Source organism: Gossypium hirsutum, chromosome D13 (genome assembly GCF_007990345.1).
Source record: "Gossypium hirsutum isolate 1008001.06 chromosome D13, Gossypium_hirsutum_v2.1, whole genome shotgun sequence".
NCBI classification, from domain to species: Eukaryota; Viridiplantae; Streptophyta; class Magnoliopsida; order Malvales; family Malvaceae; genus Gossypium; species Gossypium hirsutum.
In genome coordinates, this window is record NC_053449.1 from 7,913,783 (window position 1) to 7,941,421 (window position 27,639).

The window sequence follows — 27,639 nt, forward strand, 5'->3', positions numbered from 1 at the left end:
TGGGAATTATGCAATGCAAAAGCATTCCATAATCCGTTACGTGCCATCGTGGGGAAGTTTCAGTGAGCACCCAATACCGTCAACTAATTGATTTTTCTTTATAAATATTATATAGGTAGGAGGTTGAGTTAGTGTAATAAGTTAAATTTAATATTAATTTAATTAAAAAATAATTAAAAATTTTATCTTTTTATATTTATTATGTATTTGATCGATTTGATATTACGAGTTAATTAAATTGATTAAAATCTTAAATTTATTGAGCAAACCAAACTCTTATTTATTTTATTATAAAATTTTTATAAATATATTTGTTGTAAATCAAGGATGCACCATGATCCACTATACAATAAAATTGTTTTACTTCCTCTCCCACACTATAAATATCACCCACTACACAAATCCTTCTCCTTCACTATCCTTCTTCTCCTCCTTATTTTGTTGCATTTCTACTGCTATATAGAGAGAGAGAGATGGGAGATAATAATAGCATTAATAAAGTGCCTCCAGGATTCAGATTCCATCCCACAGATGAAGAGCTAGTGGTTCATTTCCTTCAACGTAAGGCCGCCCTCTTGCCTTGCCACCCTGACGTTATCCCTGATCTTCACCTCTATCCCTATGATCCCTGGGAACTTGATGGTATTTATATAATAATATTCTTATTTTTATTCAACTTATCATGCTAGTTGGACACTATTAATTAAAGTTTAAGTCTCGAGTCTTGTGCATAGAAAAAATAGTGTTACAAGAGTTTTGCTTTTTATTTGACTTGATTTTGAATTTAGTTGAGATTTAATGTGAATATTATATAGATATGGTAGAAAGTTGAATAATAATAATATTATAATGTATGTTTGTTTTGGTAAATAGGTAAAGCATTGGGGGAGGGAAAGCAGTGGTACTATTACAGCAGGAGGAGTGAAAATAGGAATACAAGGAATGGGTATTGGAAGGCAATGGGAATGGAAGAAAGTGTAGTGAATAGGAGTAGTAGCAGGAGAGTTGGCATTAAAAAATACTTGGTTTTCTTCATTGGTGAAGCTGAAGGAGGAGGAGGAGGAGGTGTCAAGACAGATTGGATAATGCATGAATATCGTCTCTCGGATTCGGATTCCAGCAGCGGTACCTCTAGATCATCCAAACGTAGAGGACATAATTCCAAAATAGTTAGTATCCTTTTATATACAATTCTTCATTTGTAACTCGTTCTAAATAAATGTCAATTTTAACCTAAATTCGATTTATTCATCACGAAATTTAAATCTGATATTTGATTGATTCATAAAAAATTAAATAATTAAATAAAACGAAACTTGAAAGTGGATCCAAAAGGGGAAGGCAACAACTTTGTGCCCTTTGTTAGAATGAGAAAATTACATTTTGATTTCTCTAAAAAATTAATTATTCAAATTAGATTTTTTTAGGACAAAATTGAAAAATTTTAGCCAGATCTTCAAAAGTTTTCTAATTTAATATAAAATTCTTGACTTCGCCCCTTTCATAAAACTTGAACCTTCAAATCAGAATGACTCGAACATAAAATTATCAAAATAAGTAACCATAAATAACCTTAACTGAAACGAGCCAGTCAAAAAAACTCAACTAACAATTTGAAATGATCGAGATTCAAAATGGATCAAACTTAAAATGGTCTTTAACTCTAAATGACTTTGAATTTTCAAAACCTCAATTAAAATCAATCCAACCTGTCTATTTATTATCCTGTTTTGGTTATTTTTCAGGACTATAGCAAATGGGTTATCTGTCGAGTTTATGAAAGAAGGTGTAGTACAAGTGATGAGGAGGATGGTGGAATGGAACTATCGTGCTTGGACGAAGTGTTTTTATCCTTGGATGATGATGATGAAATCAGCAATTGCCATTAATGCTAGAAGCATGCATTACCAGCAAACTTTTTTGAATGTACTTTCAAAGAGAAATTAAATTTAAATTGTTAGATTATTAATAGTTTTATCCAGGTTAAAGATAGGAGATTGCATACGGAAATGGAATTGTTATTGTAGCAAATATAGTATTATTTTTATTCTAGTAAATGAAAATAGAAACATGGAGAAATCCATGCTTATTACTCACTGTGTGTGTGTGTAGTGATGTTGTGTGGGATGCTGGACCAAAGATTCCTCAACCACACCCACCATTTGTGTTGGAAAAGATTAGATAAATCCAAATGCAATGTGCTCATAATATACATTGATGAAACGTGTGTATCTGAGAGAATAGGAGGGAATTAGAGGAGAGTAAGTCTTGATTTTTTATTTTGATGCTAGTCACATGTTGTTTATGTATTGATTGCGAATTTTTTAAAATTTAGTTAATAAATTAATACCTTATCATTATAGATATAAATTATTATATTAAGAGAATAGATATACGCGACGTGTGAATACGGAATACTCTATCAAGATTAAATGTGTGATCCCAATAATTCGGAATACCAATATTTTAACCAAATCCTAAACCTATAAGATATTAGGACTTACAATGTGCAAGTATGGCATTGGGTGAGATTCTCACGTACAAAGGACAATAAGGATAGGGGACAGGTGGAGCCCTAAGAACACTGTCCGTAAGGCTTTGCTTGAAATATATATAGTTTGCAACTTTGATGCCATTTTAATTTTGGATGTAATTTTTTATTTATTCGATTAAATTTATATAAAAAATTATTTACAAGAGACATCCATGTTTTTACCCTTCTAAACTCCAACTTTGATGGTATTTGGAGACGAAGGTATGGTATGGGTTGGTGGAATTGCTTAGAGAAGCATTGAGTCAGTTATGATGTAAGGCATCGCACGCTTTTTGCCTTTCTCGCACGTGTTAATACATTACATAATCAACCACCAAAATCTCAAATTCATGCATAACCCACCTTAATCATTAGTCTTAACCTTTCTATAAAACACAATTTCGTAATTTTGATTAGGGATCACAACCGCTCATATGTTTGTAACTTTTGTTAAATACGATTTCTGTAAGGGTAAAATATCAAAATAGTCACTTTTTTTGTCTCAAGTTATATTTTAGTCACTTATATTTGAAATGTTATATTTTAGTCACTTACGTTATCGTGTTGTAACATTTTAGTCACTGAGTCATTAATTACCTTTAAGGTGTAACGGTAAGCTGGCATGAGAAGTTAATTTATTTTGTTTCTTTTACCTTTTTTTAACTTTCCTTTCTTTTTCTTCTTATTTTCCATTCTCTTGTCAGGAAGTCTAAACAGAAAGATTAACTTGCCACTAAGAAGTGGATTATTGAGTTAAATACGAGGGTGAATAGTTTTTTTTCTTAAAAAAAAGAAAGAAAAGATGATGACAAGTGTAGTGCCATAGCAAAATCTTGAAAAGCAAATAAGGAAACAAATGGGATGCATGATTGATTTCCTTCAAATCTTTTATCGTCACCAGCTTCTTTCTGGAAAATGCCTTTACTCCCCTAAGCACCCCTCTCCTGTGGAAACATCAGTTGGTTTTTATTTTTTGATCTTCGTCTTTTTTTATGTTGGTTTGTATTGTTTTATGGATGTTTTTTTTTTTAAATTTGTTTCAGGCGAGTGAAAAGAAAATGAAGCAAGTGAAGACTGTTGAAACACCAGCAATATCGAGAGAATTAAAGAAGCAGCCACAATGCCGAGCAGTAGCATCACTGGACTATTCGAAACAATCTCCGGTTACATTGGAGCTCTAGTATCCAGCATCAGAACTTTCCACACCTACTGGTAATTAGACCAAGTCACCTCTCCTCCTCATTTTTTAGTACAAAGAAGGTAGCTCGAGGTCACCATGAAAATTCTTCAAGGAAGCTTCGAGACTCTATCAGGATGACAGAGTTGTCATTGATGCCAAAGGAAGCCTTAAGCCTTGGAGATTCGTACAAATGCCTCTATATTATCTACAAACCAATGCGAAGATTAGGTGGATGATAACGATAAACAACGACGGTCACCAAGCGTAATTGCAAGGCTCATGGGACTGGAACCGTTACTGGTTTCGAATCTTGAACCAAACGGAAAAGCTCAAAACGAAAAAATATAAGGAGCAATTGTATAATTTAACCTAAAATTTTCATTTAAAATGATCATTTAATATGCCATGTCAACTTACTGTTACACCGTTAACGACAATTAACGGCTCAGTGACTAATATGTTACATCACGATAACATAAATGATTAAAACGTAACATTTCAAACATAAGTGACTAACATGTAACCTGAGACAAAAAAAAGTAACTATTTTGATAGTTTACCCTTTCTGTAAATTTGCTTTGAAATTTTAATTTTTTATAATTCATACTAAATTCGAGTATTATCATCTAAATTTAAGTTCAAATTAATTAAATTATTTATCAATTATATAAATGCTTTGAAATACTATAACAACTCGTTTTCAATGAAATCAGAATAGTGGTTTCAGGACCACAAATTCGAGTCCGTAAGAAAAAAAATTTAATATTATTTTATGGTTTGAATTATGAAAGAAATATCGTATGAAAATTTCGTTAGGAAAATTTTACCGATTACATGTTTAATTGATAAAAGGACCAAATTGCATTAAATGCCAAAGTTAAGTTCTAGTAGCTATAAGTATCAAATAGCTATGGAATTCAAAATTTGAGGTCCTTATATGGCAAATATACCATTTAGAAGAGTTAGTAGATAAGGATGATTAGTCATCAATCGAAAATTAAGAAAAGAAAAGGATAAAATTGGAAAGATGAAAAATAAAGATGATAAATAATAAAATAAAGCAAAATATCATCATTTATCATCTTTCCTAAAATCAAAAGACATGGAAACCCTAGTTTGAAGCTTAAAGATAGACGAGCTTACTTTGGCTCAATTAGGTGAGTATTCAAGTCTCGTTTTTAATGATTTTTATATTTCCAAGATCGTAATAGCTTAATCTAGTTATCTCGGGGATTAATTTGTAAAGTTATTGTTAGAATTAAGTGAATCGAATCCTTATTTAAATAAAATACTATGGTAAAATAAAATAAAAGTAAAATCCCTATAGAATTGTACTTCTTTTATTTTATTTTATTTTAGAATAAGGTTTTTTAAACCTTATTAAACTCTATCTATTTGATATTTATTAGAATAAGGTGTTTCACTCCTATTAGAATATGGTTTTACAAGCCTATAAATAGACATATTCTACTCCTCTTGTAATTAATTCGAATTCGACATAGTGAATTTTCTTCTCATCTGCCCGTGGTTTTTTCCCGAAAGGGTTTCCACGTAAAATCTGTGTGTTCTTTATTTTTATTTCTCTTTTCTTTGTGATATATTGTCATTACCGATATTCTATTTTTATAAATTGGTATCAGAGCTTCCGAGTTGTTCATCTCAATTATGGTAATGGTGTCTTTGAAGTATGAAATTCTTCTGTTGGATCACAATACCAGATTCGCGTTGTGGCAGATAAAGATGCAGGCAGTTCTGCACTGATGGACTTAGAGAAAGCCCTGCTAGGGGTAGATAAGATGCCTTCAACATTGACGGAAGAAGAGAAGAAGCGCAAGTATCGAAAGGCGCTAACACAGTTACATCTGCATTTGTCTAACAAAATTTTACAGGATGTGATGAAGGAGAAGATCACCGCTAGATTATGGAAGAGGTTGAAACAAATATGTATGTCGAAAACTCTAATTAGTAAGTTGCATATGAAGCAGCGTCTTTATACTCATCGTTTGGAGGAAGGTGCGTCTGTGCACGAACACTTGACAGTGTTTAAAGAAATCCTCTTAAATTTGGAGGCCATGGAGGTTAAGTATGATAAGGAAGATCTAGGATTGATTCTTTAACCTCATCAATTTTATATAGCCGAGAGTCTCTCACAGTTTGATGAGGTTTATGATTCTTTAACCTCGTATAATAAGATGAAGCATCTTGTGGTTAAAACTGACTCTTAAGGAGAGGGTCTCATTGTTCGTGGGAGACAAGATCAGAATGCTAATGATGATCGTGAAAAGACACAGGAACGGAATCCTTGCGATAAATCTAAGGGTAGACCGAAGTCTTTAAACAGAGGTAAAACTTGTAACTTCTACAAGAAGAAAAGCACATTAAATCTGAGTGCTATAAGCTACAAAATAAGATCAAAAGGGAGGCTGCGGATCAAAATGGAAAACAACTAGAAAATTCTGGTAAGGCTGATGTTGTAGAAAACTACAGCAATGGTGAACTTCTAGTCGCTTCTGTCAACTATTTTAAAGTGAGAGAGGAGTGGATCCTTGATTCGGGCTGCACCTTCCACATGAGTCCCAATCGGGATTGGTTTACAACTTACGAAATAGTGTCTGAAGGTGTTGTTTTGATGGGAAATAATGTTTCATGTAGAATTGCAAGTGTTTTTCTTGATTATAAAACTGGTGTAAAAGTGTATAAATTATGGTGTCCTGAAAATAGAAAAGTTATTATTAGCAGTGATGTTATTTTTTATGAAAAACTGTTATGCTACTTAACTTATCTCTTAAAGACTCTTCCAATAAAGAAAATCAAAAGCAGGTGGAGCATCAGATTAATACAGAATCTATAACAGAATCGACTACTGAAGCCAGCACAAAAATTCAAAATAAAGTTGTTTCTTCACCACAATACTCTATCGCCAAAAACAGAGCTAGAAGAGAAATTAAACCTCCAAAGAAGTATGCTGAGGCTGATCTAGTTGTTTATGCTTTAAATGTGGATGAAGATATAGATGCAAACCAAGAGCCATCTAATTATTCTGAGCGGTTAGTTGTGAAGACTCAGAAAAGTGGATGTTTACTATGCAAGAAGAGATGAAATCACTACACAAAAATAAAACATGGGATCTTGTGAAACTTTCTAAAGGTAAAAAGATTGTTCGTTGTAAATGGGTGTTTAAGAAGAAAGAGTGGACTCCAAGAGTTGAAGACCCAGATATAAAACAAGGCTTGTTGCAAAGGGTTACAGTCAAATTCCAAGAGTGGACTTCACAAATGTGTTCTATCCACTTGTGAAGTATAGTTCGATTTGAGCTTTGCTTGGTATTGTGGTCATGGATGATTTGGAGCTTGAGTAGTTAGATGTAAAAACTGTATTTTTGCAAGGAAAACTTGAAGAGAATATTTACATGCAACAACCAGAGGGTTTTACAGTCTCAGAAAAAGAAGACTATGTTTGCTTGCTGAAAAAGTCTCTTTACGGTTTGAAACAGTCACCAAGACAGTGGTATAAGAGGTTTGATTCCTTTATGACTTCTCATGATCTTAAAAGAAGTAGCTTTGACAGTTGTGTTTACTTTAAGAAAAATAGTGGTGGTTTTTTTGTGTATCTACTCATTTATGTTGATGACATGTTGATAACAGCGAAAGATAAATGAGAGATAAGAAAGGTCAAAGCCCAACTAAATGAATAATTTGAGATGAAAGATTTGGGACCAGCAAAGAAGATACTTGGTATGGAGATTTTCAGAGATAGAAAAGCAAGTAAATTGTAACTAAGTCAGAAGGGGTACATTGAGAAAGTTTTTTGCAGATTCAATATGCAGAATGCTAAGCATGTTAGTACTCCTTTAGCAACCTATTTCAGACTTTCATCGGCTTTGTCTCAACAATCAGATGATGAGATTGAGTACATGTCACATGTTCCATACTCTAGTACAATGGGATCTCTCATGTATTCCATGGTTTGTTCACGTCTAGATTTATCATATGCAGTTAGTGCAGTTAGCAAATACATGGTGAATCCCGGTAAAGAACATTGGAAAGCAGTTCAGTGGGTTTTAAGATACTTACGAGGTACTACTGATGTTTGCTTACAGTTGGAAGAACTAGAGATGGAGTCATTGGGTATATTGATGCTGATTTTGCTAGAGACCTCGATAGAAGAATATCTCTCACAGGTTATATCTTTACAATCGGAGGTTGTGCAATCAATTGGAAAGCCACTTTGCAAACTACAGTCTCTTTGTCTACCACTAAAGCTGAGTACATGACGATTACTGAGGCTTGTAAAGAAGCTATTTGGTTGAAGGGACTCTTTAGTGAACTCAATGAAAACCTTCAAATCAATACAATATTTTGTGACAGTCAGAATGCCATCTTTCTTACAAAAGATCAAATGTTTCATGAGAGAACAAAACACATTGATGTTCGGTATCATTTTGTTCGTGATATTATTGCTCGTGGTGATATTGTTGTCAGCAAAATTAGTACTCATGAAAATCCTGTAGATATGATGACTAAGTCACTTCCTATAACCAAGTTTGAGCATTGCTTAGACTTGGTTGGTGTTCATTGTTGAAGATAAACCCTTAAGGGGTTTTATGGAAGAGGTGGAGAACTTGTTCGTTGAGAGTTCGCGATGAAGAACTTGTTCATTAAGAATTCTTGTCAAGGTGGAGATTGTTAGAATTAAGTGACCTGAATCCTTATTTAAATAAAATACTGTGGTAAAATAAAATAAAAGTAAAATCCCTATAGAATTATACTTCTTTTATTTTATTTTAGAATAAGGTTTTTTAAACCTTATTAAACTCCATCTATTTGATATTTATTAGAATAAGGTGTTTCACTCCTATTAGAATATGGTTTTACAAGCCTATAAATAGACATAGTCTACTCCTCTTATAATTAATTCGAATTCGACATAGTGAATTTTCTTCTCATCTGCCCTTGATTTTTTTCCCGAAAGGGTTTTCACGTAAAATTTGTGTGTCCTTTATTTTTATTTCTCTTTTCTTTGTGATATATTGTCATTATCGATATTATATTTTTACAGTTATCAAAGTACTAGGGTTTTTCCATGACTGAATATAGTTGAATTATGAATTTTTATGGTAGAAAATGAAAGGTTGTTTATAGATAAACAACTTTTGTAAAGGGAATTTTGATGAAATTATGATTTAGGGACTAAATTGAAAAGTTGTAAAATTCATGGAAAAATTCTAAATTTTATGAAATACATGAACTGCTATTGTGATATATAAAAATCAGCTAGGCTTGGAATAAGGATTAAATTGCATGGATTTTATTTTCCGAGCCTGGGGATAAAATCATAATTAATTAAAAGTATAGGGGCAAAATGGTAATTTTTCCAAAGATGTAAATTGTATTGAAATGAATATAAATTAATGTTAAATTAATTCGTATAGATCTGGATAGATAAAATATAAAGTCAGATCGTGAAAAAGAAAAAGGGTCGGATTAGTAGATTTTTTGTACACGAACAATTGTCGAGGTTAGTTCGTGTAATTGAATTGTATATTTATATGTTTTAAATTGAATGTTGTGTATATGTGTTGTATAATTGACATGTATGAAAATCGATCACCTATCCGATAATGCTCGATAAGTATTAAGTCTCGATTGAATAAATAAAATTCGATGGATACAGGGTTCCCGAATTGGTTGTGGTCCTGCATGTGTTGCGGACACACCACAGCTCGAAAAAAAGCGTCTAGCTCTCATGAGCATCCCGATATATGGCCCTCTCGAGCTTCTTATTATATGGTTCTTGCAAGCTTCCTATTAATAGCTCTTCGGAGCATCCCAATTGGTGGTGATTCTGCATGTGTTGTAGACACACCACAGCTCTTATGAGCGTCCCGATATTGGCTCGCTTAAACTTCTCGATATATGGCTATCTGGAGCTTCCTTATTAATGGCTATTCAGAGCTACTCGTTATTGGCTCGCATGAACTTCCTGATTATGGCTCTTATGAGCTTCCCGTTATACAGCCCGGATAAGCTTCCCGTTATGTGGCTCGAGAGAGAGCTTCTCGTTTATGTACTTATATGAGCATTCTCCAATATGAATTGACGGTTTACAGTTTTGTGCACTTTATGTGTACTACCCTTGTATCCATCGATATTTTAAATGATTCAACGGGTAAAGTTCTGATATGAGATTATATTAATTCAAGATGAATTACTATGAGAAATACTTGAAATACAAAGATATGATATGTACATGTTCATGGACACTTGAAATGATAAATACATGTATGTGGAAATTGAATATTGATGAGTTCATTCATGTTTCTTGGTATTTATGTGAATTACATGACTGACATGCTTGATGAGGATATGTGTTTAGGCAAATGGCCACTTTGGCTTGAGCATGTTTATTTGCTTACCTTAAATGTGAATTAAATGGTAAGTTAATTTCTTGTTATATGAACTTACTAAGTATTATATCTCACACTATCCATCAGCTCGTTTCGGTATAAAAAAGTAAACTAAATTTTGGGTTATAATGGCATGTATAAGCTAAATGTGGCCAATGATGGCATCTATATGTTTGGTTGTGATTAGCTATTGGAATGGCTAGTGTTGGACATATTTTGATATATATATATGGTGTGGTCTTATCATGCTTGACATATATAATTAGTGTAGTTGAATGATGGATAGTTTATAGGCATGTTGGTGGATGAGTTGAGATAGTATGTTTGGTATAAGTAAGAAAATATGTGTTTTGATCAACATGGTAAATTTGAATGCTAAGATATATGTGATAATATGACTTGTTTAAGACTTGGTTTTTGATTGATTTGAATGTCTTATATTGGTTTGTGAATGTGTTAAAGTGTTCATGTAGGTGGAAGACAAATTTGGGTGAGAAATGTGGCATAGAAATGGCCTATTTTCATCCGCACGGGTAGAGACATGGACGTGTGTCTCAACCGTGTGTGACACACGGCCTAGCACATGGGTGTGTGGTTTGACCGTATGTTCCCTGCATCTTTAAAATTGCAAAACAGAATGCTCAAAATATCCACATGGGCGTGTGACCCAAGTTAAAGAGTTACATGGGTACTAACACAAGCTGGGACACAACCGTGTGCCCTATTTCGAATGCTCACACAGGCGTGTGTCCCCTGCATCTTGGAAAAATTTTGAAATTTTGCGAAAAATTTTCCGAGTACCCGGTTTAGTCCTAACTTGTTTCTAATGTGTATTTTGGACCTTGAGGGTTCATATAAGGGACTTTATGAATAATTTCTGATATGAATGTTAAGTAATATGAATTGTCTGTATTTGATCTGTATATTCCGGTAATGCTCCGTAACTCTGTTCTGGCGACGGATATGGGTTAGGGGTGTTACAAATACACATTTAATAAGTCCAAAAATATTAAAATTTTGAAAAGCAAATTAGATAATAGATTTAGATATTTGAATATGTTATCTGTAAAATTAAAATGTACTCGGATATTAAATATGGGAGAATTAATATTTGCATCCATCCCGAAGCATATGATAATTAGAAGGGTAAACTACATAGATAGTCACCCAACGATAATTTTTTTTTATTTTAAACACTCAAAAGAAAAAATTTGTAATTTAAGCATTCACGTTACATAGTTCGATCATTTTGGTCATTCCCGTCAAAACCACAAACGGCAAGCAAACCGGTATAATAACCCTCACTTTTATGTATTATATTGATTTAGCTATAATTTTAAAAAATTAATCCTCAAAATTTACAAATGGCCTTAATTTAATCCTAGTTCTAAAACATCAAAGAAATATACAAATATTTTCAAAAATATTTTACAATATTTTTTATAGTTAAATGATTATTTACAATATTCAATTAAAATATTTGAATCCTAATATTATCTAAATTCATACAATTTATTATCATTCCTAATTTGATGGAAAAGAAAATCCAACAAAGAAATCAATTTTATGAATTTTACAATCAATTGTATGCAAATTTTATCGCCAAAAATAGTTATCATATACTATACCCAATGTCATCGTATCGTTTTTATTTCAGTATTGGTATGTTTTTGTGTAACATCTTAAATCTATTTATATATGTTTTAAATACTTTTCATATATGTAAAAATAATTTTTAAAATAATTAATCAAATTAATAATCTTAATTTAATGATTATTTTTATTTTTAATATATTTATAAAAAATAAAAATGTTTAAGATAAAAAAATTAAGATTTCAAAATCTCGTACTAATTCGGAAAGAGTTTAGACTTTAGAGCTTTAATCCTACAAAAGATTTCATGAGCTTGAGTAATAAAAGAGCCCAAAAGACATTGGGCTTTAAGAACTCTTTTATGAAGCATTAACTTTACATTGACCGTCCGATGCAAATATGAAAAAGTCATAGGTACAACTGCTAAAGCTAAATTTATTGCCAAAAAAAAAAGAGAAAAAAAAGTATTAAAAGCTAAATTTGCTGTCTACAAAATTACCCATTCTTTAAGAAAAAAACCAATTAGATTTTGACACATGGCTAAATATATCCCTTTGAAACTTCTCTCCTCTTCTTCATGCTAAAAATAATGGCATAAAAAATAATAGAGACCAACCCATAGTTTGACTCAAAGGACAAATTTACATTATAAACAAAAGGTGATATGTGAGAAGGAAACCATAAAAAAAATACATTTCTTTTCTTTTCTTTTCTTTTCTTTTCTTTTCCTTTCCTTTCTTTTTCTTTCCCATCAACAATCTTCTCTAGAGATTGTTGTTTGGGATATTTCTATTCTTCCTTGAGTAAATTTTATAATTGGGGTACTTCAAATCTATGGCTCCAAGCAGGCTAAAAAAAGCCATTGGGCGTGTCAAAGATCAAACCAGGATAGGCCTAGCCAAAGTTGGTGGCACCACCTCATTGTCGGACCTTGATATTGCCATCGTTAAGGCGACAAGGCATGAAGAACAGCCTGCCGACGAGCGGTACATTCGAGAAATCATATGCATAACGTCGTATTCGCGCGCCTACATCATTGCATGCATCAACACGATGTCTAGGCGGCTCAACAAGACCAAGAGTTGGACGGTTGCATTGAAGACTCTATTGTTGATCCATCGGCTACTGAATGAAGGCGATCTAGCATATCAACAAGAGATTTTCTTTTCGACAAGGCGCGGGACTCGGATCCTCAACTTGTCGGATTTTCGCGACACTTCGCGGTACCGTTCGTGGGACTTCTCTGCGTTTGTGCGTACTTATGCACTTTACCTTGACGAAAAATTGGAGTACAATATTCAAGATAGACGCGGGGAAAAGACTAAGACAGCGACCATAGCGAATGAAAATAAAGAGGAAGAGAACAACGAGAAGGAAAGTGGAGCTAAATCATCACACTTTCGAGAGATGAAGACGGAACAAATATTTACAACGTTGCAACATTTGCAACAGCTGCTTGAACGATTCTTAGCCTGCCGACCAATAGGTTAATTTCTCTCTATACATCAACTCATTCCGCGTAGAGGCAAATCAACTTTGATTTGAACATAAAAACTAAACCATTCGAATTTTCTCAACTTGAACATATGAATAAGAAATAATCGGAATCTAAACTGGCTCAAACTCAAGTGTTAAACTCGAATAAAATAAATCTTAAATAATTCAAATCCAAAATAATTAAATCCTAAAACTCAACCAACAAACTTGAATAATTTAAATCTAAAATTACACAAACTAAAATGATTTGATCTAAGATTCTAGACCAGCCCAAGTTCTATTCAGCTCGAATAGTAGAACTCAAATTTTATCTAAATCATTCTAAATATATATAAATGATTAGCTTAAAATTATGCAAAATTACTCTTACATTTCTAATATATATAATGTTAATTTTTATCTAATATTTGATATATACATATGTTTATTAAAAAATTAAAATAAAAAAAAAACTCATATTATTATTTTAAATTAATATTTTTTATAAAAATATATTTTTATAATTAAATTTAACTAAAAATACTTAAATTTCATTTAATTTAAGCTCAAGTCAGGTCAAACTAATCCATTGACCTAAAAATAAAATTTTTTGTTCAAACCCGAATTAAATCAGGTGAGACTAATGGGACTAGACGAGTCATCCATGAATAGTTTTAAATTAAGCCAATCCAGATTCAAATATTAAATTCCAATCTCCACTCAAATATTTTGTTCTAACCTTCGAGCTTGTAAGAACAAGCGGAGCATCATTTAGCGAAGATTTCTTGTGATTAGTGGGTTTTTTTTCTCTGATGTGAAACAGGAGCAGCAAAGTGCAACAGGGTGGTGACTGTGGCGCTTTACCAAATAGTGAAGGAAAGTTTCCAGTTATATTACGACATAACTGAAATACTGTCTATTTTTATCGACCGTTTAATGGAGCTAGATCTTGCTGAATCCCTTCAAGTTTATGATATATTTTGCCGTCAAGGCAAGCAATTCGATGAGCTCGATAACTTCTATTCCTGGTGTAAAAGTGTCGGCATTGGACGCTCTTCTGAGTATCCTAATATTGAGAAAATCACGCAAAAGAAACTCGATCTCGTCGATGAACTGATGCGTGATAAGAAATTGGAAGCAAAAAAGGTCGAGGATGATTTACCTAAGGATGAAGTGGAGCTGGAAGTTAAAGAATCAGAAGTGGTTGAAGAAGAAGATATGAATGCCATTAAGGCGTTGCCGGCGCCGGAGGAGGAAGTCGAGGAAGCACCTGTTGCGAAAGGATTAGAGAAAGAAGAGAAAGATGAATCCCAAGCCATAGTTTTGCAACAAGTGGTTGATTTGTTGAATCTAGGAGATGATGTGGTGTCGAGCAAGGATCAAGCGGAGAAATTTGCGTTGGCTTTGTTCGACGGCGGCGTGTCAGTCGGGCCTCCAGCGGGACTTGGCTGGGATGCTTTCAAGGACGAAGCTGATTGGGAATCGGCCTTGATTCAATCAACAAGCAATCTCAATCATCAGAAAGCAAGTCTCGGAGGTGGATTCGATATGTTGATGCTCGATGGAATGTATCAACATGGCCGAATGGCTTCGCAAGGTATGGCGGCAACCGGAAGCGCGAGCAGCGTCGCATTTGGATCAGCCGGAAGACCGGCTGCATTGGCATTGCCAGCTCCACCTTCGTCCAATGGGAAGAACACGAGCGACAGTGATCCGTTCATGGCATCACTCACCGTGGCACCACCACCGTACGTACAAATGTCAGACATGGGGAAGAAGCAAAAGCTTTTGGCAGAGGAACAAGCAATGTGGGAGCAATACAAAAGGAACGGAGTGCAAGGACATGTTGGAATGGAGAAATTACAAACATCTCCTTACAGTCAAGGAGGGCATGGCTATTGAAGCTTCGTCGTGCCTCAACCCCATAAGAAAGATAATATAAATTCGAATCTCGGAAAAAGGCACTTGGAGGGCTTTTTCTTAAACGCTCCCGGTTCAACTAATATTAGTCTCAAGTCCAATGTGACTTGAAATGCCCTAAGTTTACACACACAAATTTGAACAGGCGTTAATTGTTTTGTTTAGTCTTTTAATCCTGTCTTCTCCTTTTTTTCAGCATTAAACTTGGTGTTTCAAAACTTTTCTTAGGACTAAATTGCATAATTAATGCGGAAATATTACCCAAAATTAAATCTAATCAAACCTTTTTTGCTTAATTTTACGGCCCATTTCCTTTAATAGATTTCACAAATTAAATATGTGTATGTAGATAAGAATTAAGTGAATCATTTAAAATATTTCTAAAAGTAAATAAGCTTGCCACCATTTAGATTCAATTTTTTTAAGACACTTTAAAACATTATAATGGGTTGGTTAGAGTCCGACCAAATTATGATATTCATGTCATATATAATTACACTGCACATAGATTGATTCCAATCTGACCCATATAAAATATTGATTTTGTATATAATTGCGGAACCTCAGCTTAGCATAAAATATTAAGTCTTAATTTTTACCATAACTTAATGACTAATTCAACATGTTTAACATGCCCAATTTTTTTAAAATTTTTTATATTTAGTAATTTTATATATATTACTACCATAATATATTTTTTTATTAAATCTCTGACTATGAACTTAATTTTTTTTTCTCTGAACATAACATTAAAAATAATGTTTATATTAAATTTTCAATATGATATAACCTAAGAATGAAAAGATTAAGACTTTTTGTTGGGCACCCTAAGGACCAAAGTTAAAACCTTGCTTCATCCCTCTCCCAATTTGTAAATTTCAGTTTGTTCAAAAAAAAACCATTTATAAACTTGAAAATCAAACTAGGCTCAAGCTTTCAATATTAAAACCCAAACCTGACTCATATTTTAAACGAGCTTATTTATTACCCAAAACTCTTTTTCGAGCTAATATTTTTGTTTAAGCTCTCCCAAATATCAAGCGGGTTTTTGGGCTTGGACGGTAACCCAAGGAACTAAATTGCTATGTTTATTTTGAGAGAGACTAAATAACTTCTAACCCAAGGACCTCCCAAGTGTTTATACCTAAATCAATGCTGCATGTCTAAGCTAAAGTAATATAAAAAGATGATAATCCAATGAAAGCAACAAAGAAGCATAAAAGAATTTCTCTCCTCTCTTCTCTTTTCTTTACCTCAATAAAAGAATTACACGAGTGAATGCAAAAAAAAAAAGTAACATAGGTCAAATAGCTATTCGCTTAAGTTGCAGAGTTTAAGGTAATAGCTATCGAACCTTACATATTTGGACCAGTATGACTTGTACTTAGCTACAGCCAGATCCAACCATGGCTTATAGTTTCCATTGTAATGGACGACAGCTGCGTTTACTATCTCAGTTTGGTTGAGGGCTGGGTCATATCCGAGTCCTAATACGTGCCATTTTCGATCCAACGGATAGGTTAAGTTATAGAAAGTGATCAGTCCTGGTGGCAACGTGCCGAGCTTCCAAAGAGTTCGATCCTCGTTCTGCAAAAATAGTTTCTTCATCAGTGACAAAATGATGCTTAGAAACAAATGATAATCCAAATGGGTGTTAGATAATATGCTAATACTATGTTGCTTGGACACTTCATTCCTTTTAAAGTACCCGTGCCCGACACATAGATATGTGGATATGACCTTCAAGGATCCTCCAAATATAAAGAGGAAACATAGGAAAATCTAACCAAATCCGTGTTGGATACTCACACCAGACTCCAAGTAACATGGTGCTAATATGAGAGCCATTGGAGAACCAAAATTTACTATAAGAGGATTGAAACATGTGAAAAGCACAAGTGAAGCATTACCCTATCTTGCCAATAATGATATATTTGTGTAATGTTCCGGTTTCTCCACTCCTTCAAATCGAAAATATTCATCCCAAATGCCCAACCACAAGCATTGGAGTCAAAGTTCTCTGAGATTTTCGGATTGCTGAAATTGAGATACTTGTCGAATCTATGAAAGCTCCCTTTACAGGTCTCCACTGCACCATTCACCATTCCATTCAGATCAACATCCCAAAGAGGTGTCAAATCCTTCTGAACTACAATATCATCATCCAAAAATAGGATCTTGTGGAGTTTTGGGTACACTTCAGGAAGATAGAATCGAAGGTGATTCAGCATCGACAAGTATTTTGGATTCCTGTACTTGAGATTGTCAGACCCAACAGAGAGAGAGGATGGATGATTCTTGAAATAATATTCTTTAACTCTGGCAGATTCGAGCTGACGTAGAACGGAACAGTAAGAGGAATTCAACCACTTAAAATCATCAATGTTCTCAACCTGAACTGTAGCCTTTTCAGGAGCATTCAAGATAAACCACATTCTCATTGCAGCAAAATTCAGTTTATCGGTCACTATATGGAAAACGTGTTTCTCAGGCTCATTTGCATGAAGCACTGTAGAATTGACGACCACAGATGTTGCCAGTACGTTATCAGAAAAGATGGCATAATGATACAAAGAAGGATCTTCAAGCTTTTCTATATTAAGATCCTTTTTGCTCTGATATCCATGGAAGTAATAGTCTGCTGCTAGCTGCAGAGGTAGGCAATGCAATGGTTTTGGGACAGTCTTTGCAGCTAGCTGAATCAAGAAGGCACTCCTTTTCTTCAGAGAATCTACGTTATCTTCTGCTGACTGAAGCATGGCTCGAAGCTTCCTTGCAACTATATGGCAATCATAGAGTCGATCCTTCGCAAAAGATAGAGCATGGCCCATTGCTTTTGCCTGATCAAGTGAACTGGAAAAAGAAAATACCGTTGCATGAAAACCAAGAATATGTGTATCTGATAACTGAAATGGTGAAAATAAATTTTTAATACCTAGGATGAAGCTCAGAATCAGAATTAGCATCTCCAATAACACGTAGACTGTCACCAACATGTCTCAAAAGAGAACTGTAAAGATCAATTTGGTTCCTAGACTTGGCAATATTTGCATAGGCTTTTGCCATAATAATCTGGTCACGCATAAGCTTCAAAGTAGAATCAGAGTTAGGATTTTCAAAATCTCTTCTCCATATGCTATATTTTCCATTGACAACAGGGTCCATATTTTTCAAGTCCTCAATAGCGGATGTTGCTTCCATCTGCTTGTCAGCCTCTTTATTTTGGCGGATAAGGTCCACAGTACGAAGATCCCACCTTTTTTGCCGCAACATCTGAAGATGATAATATCACAAATTTCAACCATATAAGATGCATAAAGCAAATACACAGCAGTATCAGAAAATTTACCTGGCGCTTGAACTTCACAGGGCTCCATGATGCCTTGCGACGATTTTGAATTTCATCTTCTTGCCAATGATGATCATCAATAAAATGTTCAACATTTTCTTCAGATCTTCTGCTAGCTTGGTAGGAATCTTTTAGTTTAAATACCTAGAAAATTATCATTCAATTGGTGATGTCAAGAACTTAAACAAGGAAAAAGGAGATAAGTGTTGATAATAAAATTTTCTTTTTCCTTGCCATATAGATTGCATAAGTGCTGAAAAATATACAAGTTGATGATACTAAAGTGCTTAGTTCATACCCTTAATTTCACTACACTTGCTATTATGAATTTGACAATATAGGTATTGGAGTCTGAAGTATAGGACCGTGAATTACTAAAACCAGATTTACAGAATCAAATTTAAGTACCTGTGAGCCCTTTTGTTTGCCAGGCTCTCCACTGATAGGGTTTTCCAGAACCCAAGAAGCAGAAAGATCCTTCATTTTCACCCTACTTGTTCTAATAGTCCCAGAAGCATCACTGTAAGTTGCAATTATGTCAATATCCTGAATTAAACAAGTTTACATGAGAATCGGTGATATTAGCATTTAAGAATTAAAATAAATAACTCTGTTCATTACCTTCTCATTGTCATCGAAAAATAGAGCAGAAGAGGGCGTCGCCAGTTCCTGCTCAGTCAACATTCACACCAACGGTTAGTTTTGTACAACATATTTAAGAAAACAATGGGTCATGCAACATAAGAAACTCTGAATCCAGGCAAAGACATCGTAATTAGAAAACTACCTAATTTTGATAGATCAAACGACAACAAGATTCAAATCTATAAAATATGAAGTAACCTTTCTGTCAGGCAGTTGCCCATATGCTTTGAGTCCTCTTCCACTGAAAGAGGTAGCACAAAACAAATTATCAAGATCAATCAAATTAGGAAAAATGAAAAATCTCCGGAAAGGAAAAGCCAAAATTAGAAATAATCTCACATCGTTTTGCTATTTGATATTTCTGCATCAACAATGGTAAAACTGAAAATAACCTGAAAGAATAATAGATTTAAACACTTTAAAAAATATTAATCATCTAATAAATTGCATAGAAAAAGATCAGATTAATCAAATAATTATCTAATTAATGTAATCACTTTTATTTTTTTTTAAGTTCCACGGATAAATTTGATTACCATAAATCAAATCATAACATAAAGATCTAAAACATCTATAATGGATTCACTAAAACCCTAGAGAGAACAAAAAAAACGAATAATAAGCTAATTCAAATCCGAACATAAGCAGATTGCAAAAGAAAACAAAAAGGAAAAGGGGATTTGAGAAAGAGGGAGAGATATCGGAGTGCAAACGAGCATGAAACATGTAAGTAGCATGGAAATGAAGCTCAAGAACAATCAACTTACATAAATAATAATAACCATTAACTAATAAATAGCACAGAAAAAGATCAGATTAAACAAGTAATTATCAAATAAATGCAGCCATTTTTATTTTATATCTTACTGTTATTTCTGATTAACTTAAATCAAATCATTACATAAAGATCCAAAACATCGATAATCGATCCATTAAAACCCTAGAGAGAACAAAAACCGAATAATAAGCTAATTTAAGCAGATTTTTTTAAAAAATAAATCGAGAAAGGAGAGATATCAGAGTGCTTACGAGTATGAAACATGTGGGTAGCATGGAAATGAAGCTCAATAGATTCCTCGAAGCAGCTTCCATGGAGGAAGAGAGATTTTTGGATTTTGCTAAAAGTCCAGCGGGACTGTGATTGTTATATGTTTATGAATCGCGATCGGTTTTTTTTTTTTCGGGGGGGGGGGGGGGTGGGGGGGTTCTTTGCCGTCGGTTTTTTTCCCCCGAGTACGCGTTGCGTTTGTTTAAAACCGGGAACCTTTGAGAGAGTGTGAAACCGGGAGTTAGTGAGAGGAAGATCATAATACCGCGGTGCTAAAAAGTAAAAAGGTCAAATTCTATATAAAGTCCTTGTATTATGCATTTTTCATAGCTTGAACCTGTTACTATAATTTAATTTATTTTTCTTTTTTAGAGAAAACAGAGTGTTCGTTAGTAGAATGAAAATAAGTACAGTCAGGCTACCTTTTTCCATTAATTACTACAAATATTTTTACGTATTGATGACATCACATATATATTTTTTAAAATATTTCTATAATTGGACAATTTTTTTTGAATATTATAAAAAAGACAAAAAAAAATCGATTATATTTGTCAAACAATACAAAATTAGATGTATATATTGTTGCGGAAGCGACGATAATATTAATAACAATATTATTAGAAATATTTAGATAATTATTATGCCAACAATTATACTAAGAAAATTCTCAGTTAAATTGGAGGGGTCACAAATGGTCCCACTTAAAACCCAACAACTAGACAGAACTCACTTAGTTATTTATAGCAATAATAACTAAATAAATATAACCAACATAAAGCTATTAAATATAAGCAAACAAATAAGAAATAAAACACCAGAATTTAACGAGGTTCGGCCAATTTAGCTTACGTCCTCAGACACTACCAAATTAATATTTCCGCTAGAAATATTACAAAAGAGAAGATCAACACCAAGTTACAATTAGCTACTTGGATTTTCAAAATGAGATTTTGAGATGATGAAACCTAAGGGGGAGGGGTTCTATATATAACAAACCAAACCCCCTCCCTTTCTATCTTTTCCTAATGTGGGATATTGCCAATATTCAACAAATCTCCACATTGGCGATATTCCACATCTTCGAACATCTTCTCATAACACAAACTTCAATAGTGTCTTCAAATTTGCGCCAACGACGCCATATCAAATGTGTCGGACATTGATCAAGTCTAAACAATGTTCAAACTTGGCCCTTATAACCACCTTAGTCAGCATATCTGCAGGATTCTCCATAGTGTGAATCTTTCGGAGAAGTATCTCCTCTTCTTCGAGAATTTTCCGCACAAAGTGATAGCGAACGTCTATGTGCTTCGTTCGTGCATGAAAGACTTGATTCTTTGCTAAATGAATAGCACTCTGACTGTCAGAATATACCTTAAGTTGTTTCTGACCAACTTCCAAGTCTTTAAGCAATCCGTGAAGCCAAATTGCTTCCTTCACAGCCTCTGTAATTGCCATATACTCTGCCTCTGTTGTAGACAAAGCCACCGTGGACTGTAAGGTAGATTTCCAACTAACTGACGCTTTTGCTAAAGTAAACAAATAGCCAGTTGTAGACCGTCGCTTATCCAAATCACCTGCATAATTAGAATCACAATATCCAACTATGCATTGACCAAGTGATTCATCCCGCTCGAATGCCAATCCGACATCTATGGTATTTTGGAGATACCGCAGAATCCATTTCACAGCTTGCCAATGACCCCTGCCCGGATCATGCATGTACCTGCTAACAACACTAACAGCCTGTGAAATATCTGGTCTCGTACATACCATTGCATACATCAAGCTTCCAATTGCATTTGCATATGGGACTTTTGCCATGTACTCTCGTTCTTCCTTAGTCGTTGGAGATAACTAGTTGCTCAGTTTAAAATGAGGAGCAAGTGGGGTACTTACAGGTTTTGTACCTTCAGACATACCGAAACGTTGTAGTACCTTCTCCAAATACTATTTTTGTGACAGCCAAAGTTTGCCCCTCTTTCTATCCCGAGTTATTTCCATGCCGAGAATCTTCTTGGCTTCCCCTAAATCCTTCATCTCAAACTCTTTATTCAACTGAGCCTTCAGTCTATCAATTTCCATTTGGCTCTTTGCTGCAATCAGCATATCATCAACATACAAGAGTAAGTAGATGTAGGAACTATCTTGAAGCTTGCGCAAATACACACAATGATCGTATTTGCTTCTTTTGTACTTCTGGTCCTTCATGAACCTGTCAAATCGTTTGTACCATTGTCTCAGAGATTGTTTCAATCCGTACAACGATTTGCTAAGTTTACAAACCCAATTTTCTTTACCAGCAACCCTGTATCCATCTGGCTGAGTCATATAGATTTCCTCCTTCAAATCACCGTGTAGAAACGCGGTCTTCACATCAAGTTGAGCTAGCTCCAAATTCAACTGCGCTACCAAGGCCAACAAAATTCTAATGGAGGAATGTTTAACAACTGGATAAAACACCTCATTATAGTCAATTCCCTCCTTCTGAGCGTAGCCTTTAGCCACCAACCTTGCCTTGTAACAAACATCTTCTTTGTCAGGAAATCCTTCTTTCTTTGCAAATACCCATTTGCAACCAATCGCCTTCTTCCATTTTGGTAGTTGTGCCAGCTTCCACGTCTTGTTTTTCTCTAGAGATTGCATTTCCTCTTCCATTGCACCTAACCATCTATCATTCTCTGAACTTTGAATGGCTTTGGTGTAAGTGGATGGAATATTATCAACAACTGGAAATTCATAAGCTACCATGTCAGTGAAACGAGCAGGTTTCTGAATTTCTCGTCTCTGCCTTCTGACTACAATTAGCTCTGGTTGCTGTTGAGGTTCTTGGGTAGGAACCTCTTCCTCATCTGACTCTGCATCTGCCAATGAAGAATCACTAGTGGTACCTTCTGCTGGAATTACCACACTCTGCTCAAACTCCACCTGCTGCGGAGTACACTCCACCTGCTGCGAAGTACTACTCACTCCTTCTGGATTTACCTTATTCAATATGGCAGATTCATCAAAGGTAACATCCCTACTGATTATCGTCTTCTTTGCCTCTAGACACCACAAACGATATCCCTTAACACCAGCATTGAAGCCCATGAATAGAGCCTTCTTTGCTCTTGGATCTAACTTTGATTCTTTCACATGATAATATGCAATAGAACCAAAAATACGCAAGGTGTCATAATCAGTAGCAGGTTTTCCATACCATTCCTCCAAATGAGTCTTGCCATTTATAGCAGATGATGGCAAATGATTGATGAGATGTTGAGCGTACGTCACAGCCTCAGCCTAAAACTTTCTATCTAATCCAGCATTAGATAACATACATCGAACTTTCTCCACAAGCGTTCGATTCATACGCTCTGCCACCCCATTCTGTTGCGGTGTTCCACCTACGGTGAAGTGCCTTACTATGCCACAATCTTGGCATATCTTCAGGAATGGATCGTTTTTATATTCTCCACCGTTGTCTAATCAGAGAACCTTAATCTTCCTTCCTGTCTGATTTTCAACTTTAGTTTTCCACTTAAGGAAAACTTCAAGCACCTCATCTTTGTTCTTCATAGGAAACACCCAAACTCTTCTGGAAAAATCATCAATAAAGGTGACAAAATAACGTCTTCCTCCAAGTGATGGAGTCTTGGACGGTCCCCATACATCAGAATGCACATAATCTAGAATACCTTTGGTATTGTGAATCCTAGTGCCAAATTTCACCATTCGTTGTTTTCCCAGAACACAATGCTCGCAAAATTCAAGTTTGCAAGTCTTTGTACCTTTCAATAATCCTTGCTTGGCTAGAGTTTGCAAGGATTTTTCACCAGCATAGCCCAAACGCATATGTCACCTTCTTGGTACTCGAAATTGCTGTTGCTGTTGTCCCCACCACTGTACTACCTTGGTAGTAATACAGATTGTTCTTTCTTATGCCTTTCAACATCACCAATGCTCCTGAAGTTGCTTTAAGAACTCTATCTCGTATTGTCACAACTAGGCCTTTAAATTCTAACGACCCCAAAGAGATGAAATTCTTCTTCAACTTTGGGACATATCGTACATCCCGCAAAATTCTAGTAGATCCATCATGATTCCTCAATTTAATTGAACCTATCCTGGCTGTTTTACATGTGTTATCATTACCCATGTAAACAACCCCTCCATCTAGTTTTTGAAATTCAAAGAACCATTCCCAAATGAGACACATATGATAGGAACAACCAGAATCCATGATCCACTCATCTGCATGTGATGTTGAAGATGTCATACTAAGAGAAAAGTCTGACTCTGCTTCACTATTGCATTCTGCAACATTTGCATCTTGCGGAGTCTTCCTTTTTTCTTTAATTTTGGACAATCTTTCTTCCAATGTCCTTTTTCTTTGCAAAAGGAACATTCATCTTTGGCAACAGCTCGACCTTTGGACTTTCTTCTCTTCCCCTTAGACTGACTTTGCTGACGACCTCTTGTTACTAATGCTTCCACTGCTGCTTCACCTGAACCTTTCAACTTATCCTTTCAGCGTAGTTCATAGCTATACAATGCAGCAGTTACTTCATTGAAAGTTACTTCCGACTTTCCATGAAGTAGAGTAGTTTCAAGGTACTCAAACTCCTCAAGAAGCGATCCCAACAACATTAACGCCAAGTCTTCGTCTTCAAAAGTCACATCCTAATTCAACAAATCAGCCACCAGCTGATTAAAATTGGTAATGTGCTCGTTCATCGTGGTACCAGGAACATAACTGAAACGAAACACTTTTCTTCATATGCAACTTATTTTGACTGTTCTTCTTCAGGAATTTCTCCTCCAATGCTTTCCACAATTTACTTGCAGAAGTCTCTTTACTGAATGTATACTTCTGCTCTCTGGAAAGACATGATCGAATTGTACCACATGCCAATCGGTTGATGGTCTTTCATTCTTTATCATCAACCCCTTCTGGTTTTTCTTCCTCAATGGCAATATCTAGACCTTGTTGAAAGAGGGCATCTAGAAGCTCACTTTGCCACATGCCGAAATGACCTGTTCCATCAAAAATTTCCACTGTAAATCTCGTATTTGCAGTTCCAACCCTCGACAAAATGTACGAGGTGGAAGTTGTTGATGTGGATGGTTTTTCTTCTGTCATTTTTGCCATAGCTTCTATTTAATAGCCACCAAATGCGGAATACCCACAAGCTTTAGGAAATATTTCTGATGTGTAAGATCAGACTAAGCTGCAAACACAGAGCATACTACAAAACCTGGCTCTGATACCAATTGTTGCGGAAGCGACGATAATATTAATAACAATATTATCAGAAATATTTAGATAATTATTATGCCAACAATTATACTAAGAAAATTCCCAGTTAAATTGGAGGGGTCACAAATGGTCCCACTTAAAACCCAACAACTAGACAGAACTCACTTAGTTATTTATAGCAATAATAACTAAATAAATATAACTAACATAAAGCTATTAAATATAAGCAAACAAATAAGAAATAAAACACCAGAATTTAACGAGGTTCGGCCAATTTAGCTTACGTCCTCGGACACTACCAAATTAATATTTCCGCTAGAAATATTACAAAAGAGAAGATCAACACCAAGTTACAATTAGCTACTTGGATTTTCAAAATGAGATTTTGGGATGATGAAACCTAAAGGGGAGGGGTTCTATATATAACAAACCAAACCCCCTCCATTTCTATCTTTTCCTAATGTGGGATATTGCCAATACTCAACATATATCAGAGAGTTAAAATATAAAATTACTATTTTAATAATTTATATTTTTATAACTTTTTAAAAGATTAAATTAAAATTTTATTATTTTGAGAAAGTAAAAGATAATTTTACTAGATAAAACTAAAATTCTTTATTTTAAGGGTTGGCTTATTCAGAATTGAGAATATATATTTTAAAATATAAAGGGATTAGAAAAGATTAAATTAGAATAGAGGATTAAATTTAGGATAAGATCAATTTAGTTCGATTAGAATTTTTGATTTTTTTTACCGTCTATCATAATTGGGTTTGATTCTCTGTTTTTCACATTAAATTTTATTTTGAATATTTGTATTTATTTTTAGAAAATAAAATTTGTTTTATATTTTTATATTATTTAATAAAATTTAAAAAAAAATATAATTCTTTTCAAGTAAATAGAAATAACCAATTAACTTCCATATGTTATGTTTAAATATTTATATATAGAAATTTTAAGTTACTGTGACCGGTTTAAATATAAAATATTTATTCTTACATCATAAAAATAAAATTAATTATAAATTAAATAAAAAAAGGATAATTGCGATTTTTTAACTTGCATTTTTATATGTTGTCCAAACACCTCTGTTTGGCTAGTTTTCAATTTCTAGATTTTTCTTATCCGAACCAAATTAAAATATACTAAAAATATATAGTATGGAGACCCTCTATGCAATTTGACCTTAAAAAATTATCGGTGAAAAAAGACGTTTACTTTTCATTTAAAGGGAATGGGCTAATTTTGGTTTTAGTCCATCTATTTCACTAAAATTTTAAATTTTAATTTCTACTTTGGTTTGGCATAATATGATCCTCTACTTTTATAATGTTATAGGTACCCCAGATTGATAATTCCGTTAGTTACTTCCGTAAAAGTGATGATATGGCTTTCTTTAAAAACAACCTTAAGTAGACAATTGACATATAAATTTATTATTGGTTAAACATGGTTAACTAAATTTTCACGAGATATTATGCAATTGAATATCTCTAAAAAAAATGTCTTCACTTTAACAACAAATAGCAAATAGTGCTATCAATTTGGACCTAATAATAACATTATAAAAGTAGAGTGCAAGATATGTCAAATTAAAGTAAATGGATTAAATCTAAAACTTTAATAATAGTAGATGGAGTAAATCTAGAATTAGACCAAATGAAATTAATATGATTTCATAGTATACAGTCAAACATTTCAAGTGGTGTGGGTTTGAAAATTGACATTTGGTGTCTCAATCGGAAAAGAACAAATGACTAAGCTGTTGGATTGTACAAAAATTAAAAGAATATGTATAAGTACAAATTATATAAAGCATTGTTCAAGGATAGGACACTAGTAAAAGTTAGATTTTTTTTATGTGAAATTGTGCTATTAGTCCTTGTACTATGTATAAGTTGTGCTTTATACTTTAATTTGATCAGTTTCAATCCTTGTACTTTTGGAATATTAAAAATTTAGTCCTTACCCATACTCTAGCCATTAAACTTGTTAAGTTAAATATGCTATTCCCAAAATCTTATTCGATAAATATATTATCACATGTGTAATACCGTGTCAGCGTATTTTTTCACATAATACTCACAACAAAGAGTAATGTCATTTTAAGAAATCTATTGGACTAGAATTTCAAAATACCAAAAGTATAAGAATTAGAAATGATCAAATTGGAGAACAAAAATTAAATTCACAACTTACACATGGTACAAGATTGATAGTAGAGTTTGACTTAGCAGA

The 27,639-nt window shown here is 34.0% G+C and overlaps 3 protein-coding genes across 5 annotated transcripts; 2 read left to right on the forward strand and 1 right to left on the reverse strand.

Annotated features, from left to right (window-relative positions):
• Nucleotides 1-396: 396 nt before the first annotated feature.
• Nucleotides 397-2,092, forward strand: LOC107919554 (NAC domain-containing protein 104). Its single transcript, XM_016848996.2, has 3 exons — nt 397-642; nt 874-1,169; nt 1,746-2,092. The coding sequence occupies exons 1-3, from the start codon at nt 474-476 to the stop codon at nt 1,887-1,889; spliced, it is 609 nt and encodes a 202-aa protein (XP_016704485.1). The 5' UTR covers nt 397-473; the 3' UTR covers nt 1,890-2,092.
• A 10,289-nt stretch (nt 2,093-12,381) lies between these two features.
• Nucleotides 12,382-15,397, forward strand: LOC107919060 (putative clathrin assembly protein At1g03050). The gene is made up of 2 exons (XM_041110166.1): nt 12,382-13,198; nt 14,012-15,397. The coding sequence occupies exons 1-2, from the start codon at nt 12,547-12,549 to the stop codon at nt 15,088-15,090; spliced, it is 1,731 nt and encodes a 576-aa protein (XP_040966100.1). The 5' UTR covers nt 12,382-12,546; the 3' UTR covers nt 15,091-15,397.
• Nucleotides 15,398-16,325: 928 nt separating this feature from the next.
• Nucleotides 16,326-20,375, reverse strand: LOC107920493 (probable galacturonosyltransferase 3). 3 transcript variants are annotated; one of them, XM_016850234.2, is made up of 9 exons: nt 20,132-20,375; nt 19,442-19,494; nt 19,301-19,343; nt 19,079-19,126; nt 18,866-19,003; nt 18,458-18,601; nt 18,044-18,381; nt 17,019-17,961; nt 16,326-16,695 (listed from the first exon to the last, which is right to left on the reverse strand). In XM_016850234.2, the coding sequence occupies exons 1-9, from the start codon at nt 20,192-20,194 to the stop codon at nt 16,420-16,422; spliced, it is 2,046 nt and encodes a 681-aa protein (XP_016705723.2). In that variant the 5' UTR covers nt 20,195-20,375; the 3' UTR covers nt 16,326-16,419. The 3 variants fall into 3 exon arrangements, with proteins under 3 accessions (XP_016705723.2, XP_016705724.1, XP_040966101.1); XM_016850235.2 differs by having other exon boundaries at nt 18,866-18,977; nt 20,132-20,358; XM_041110167.1 differs by lacking the exons at nt 19,301-19,343; nt 19,442-19,494; nt 20,132-20,375 and adding an exon at nt 19,245-19,268.
• Between the last annotated feature and the right edge of the window lie 7,264 nt (nt 20,376-27,639).

Bases quoted from the DNA above. Each gene is read 5' to 3' on its own strand.
- LOC107919554 (XM_016848996.2), top strand. From the start codon at position 474: ATGGGAGATAATAATAGCATTAATAAAGTGCCTCCAGGATTCAGATTC. The intron at 643-873 runs GTATTTATATAA...TTTGGTAAATAG, and splicing joins TGATCCCTGGGAACTTGATG to GTAAAGCATTGGGGGAGGGA. The intron at 1,170-1,745 runs GTTAGTATCCTT...GTTATTTTTCAG, and splicing joins GAGGACATAATTCCAAAATA to GACTATAGCAAATGGGTTAT.
- LOC107919060 (XM_041110166.1), top strand. From the start codon at position 12,547: ATGGCTCCAAGCAGGCTAAAAAAAGCCATTGGGCGTGTCAAAGATCAA. The intron at 13,199-14,011 runs GTTAATTTCTCT...GATGTGAAACAG, and splicing joins CTTAGCCTGCCGACCAATAG to GAGCAGCAAAGTGCAACAGG.
- LOC107920493 (XM_016850234.2), bottom strand. From the start codon at position 20,194: ATGGAAGCTGCTTCGAGGAATCTATTGAGCTTCATTTCCATGCTACCC. The intron at 19,495-20,131 runs GTAAGCACTCTG...TTATTCTTTCAG, and splicing joins TACCCACATGTTTCATACTC to GTTATTTTCAGTTTTACCAT. The intron at 18,602-18,865 runs GTACTTAAATTT...ATAATTTTCTAG, and splicing joins GCAAACAAAAGGGCTCACAG to GTATTTAAACTAAAAGATTC.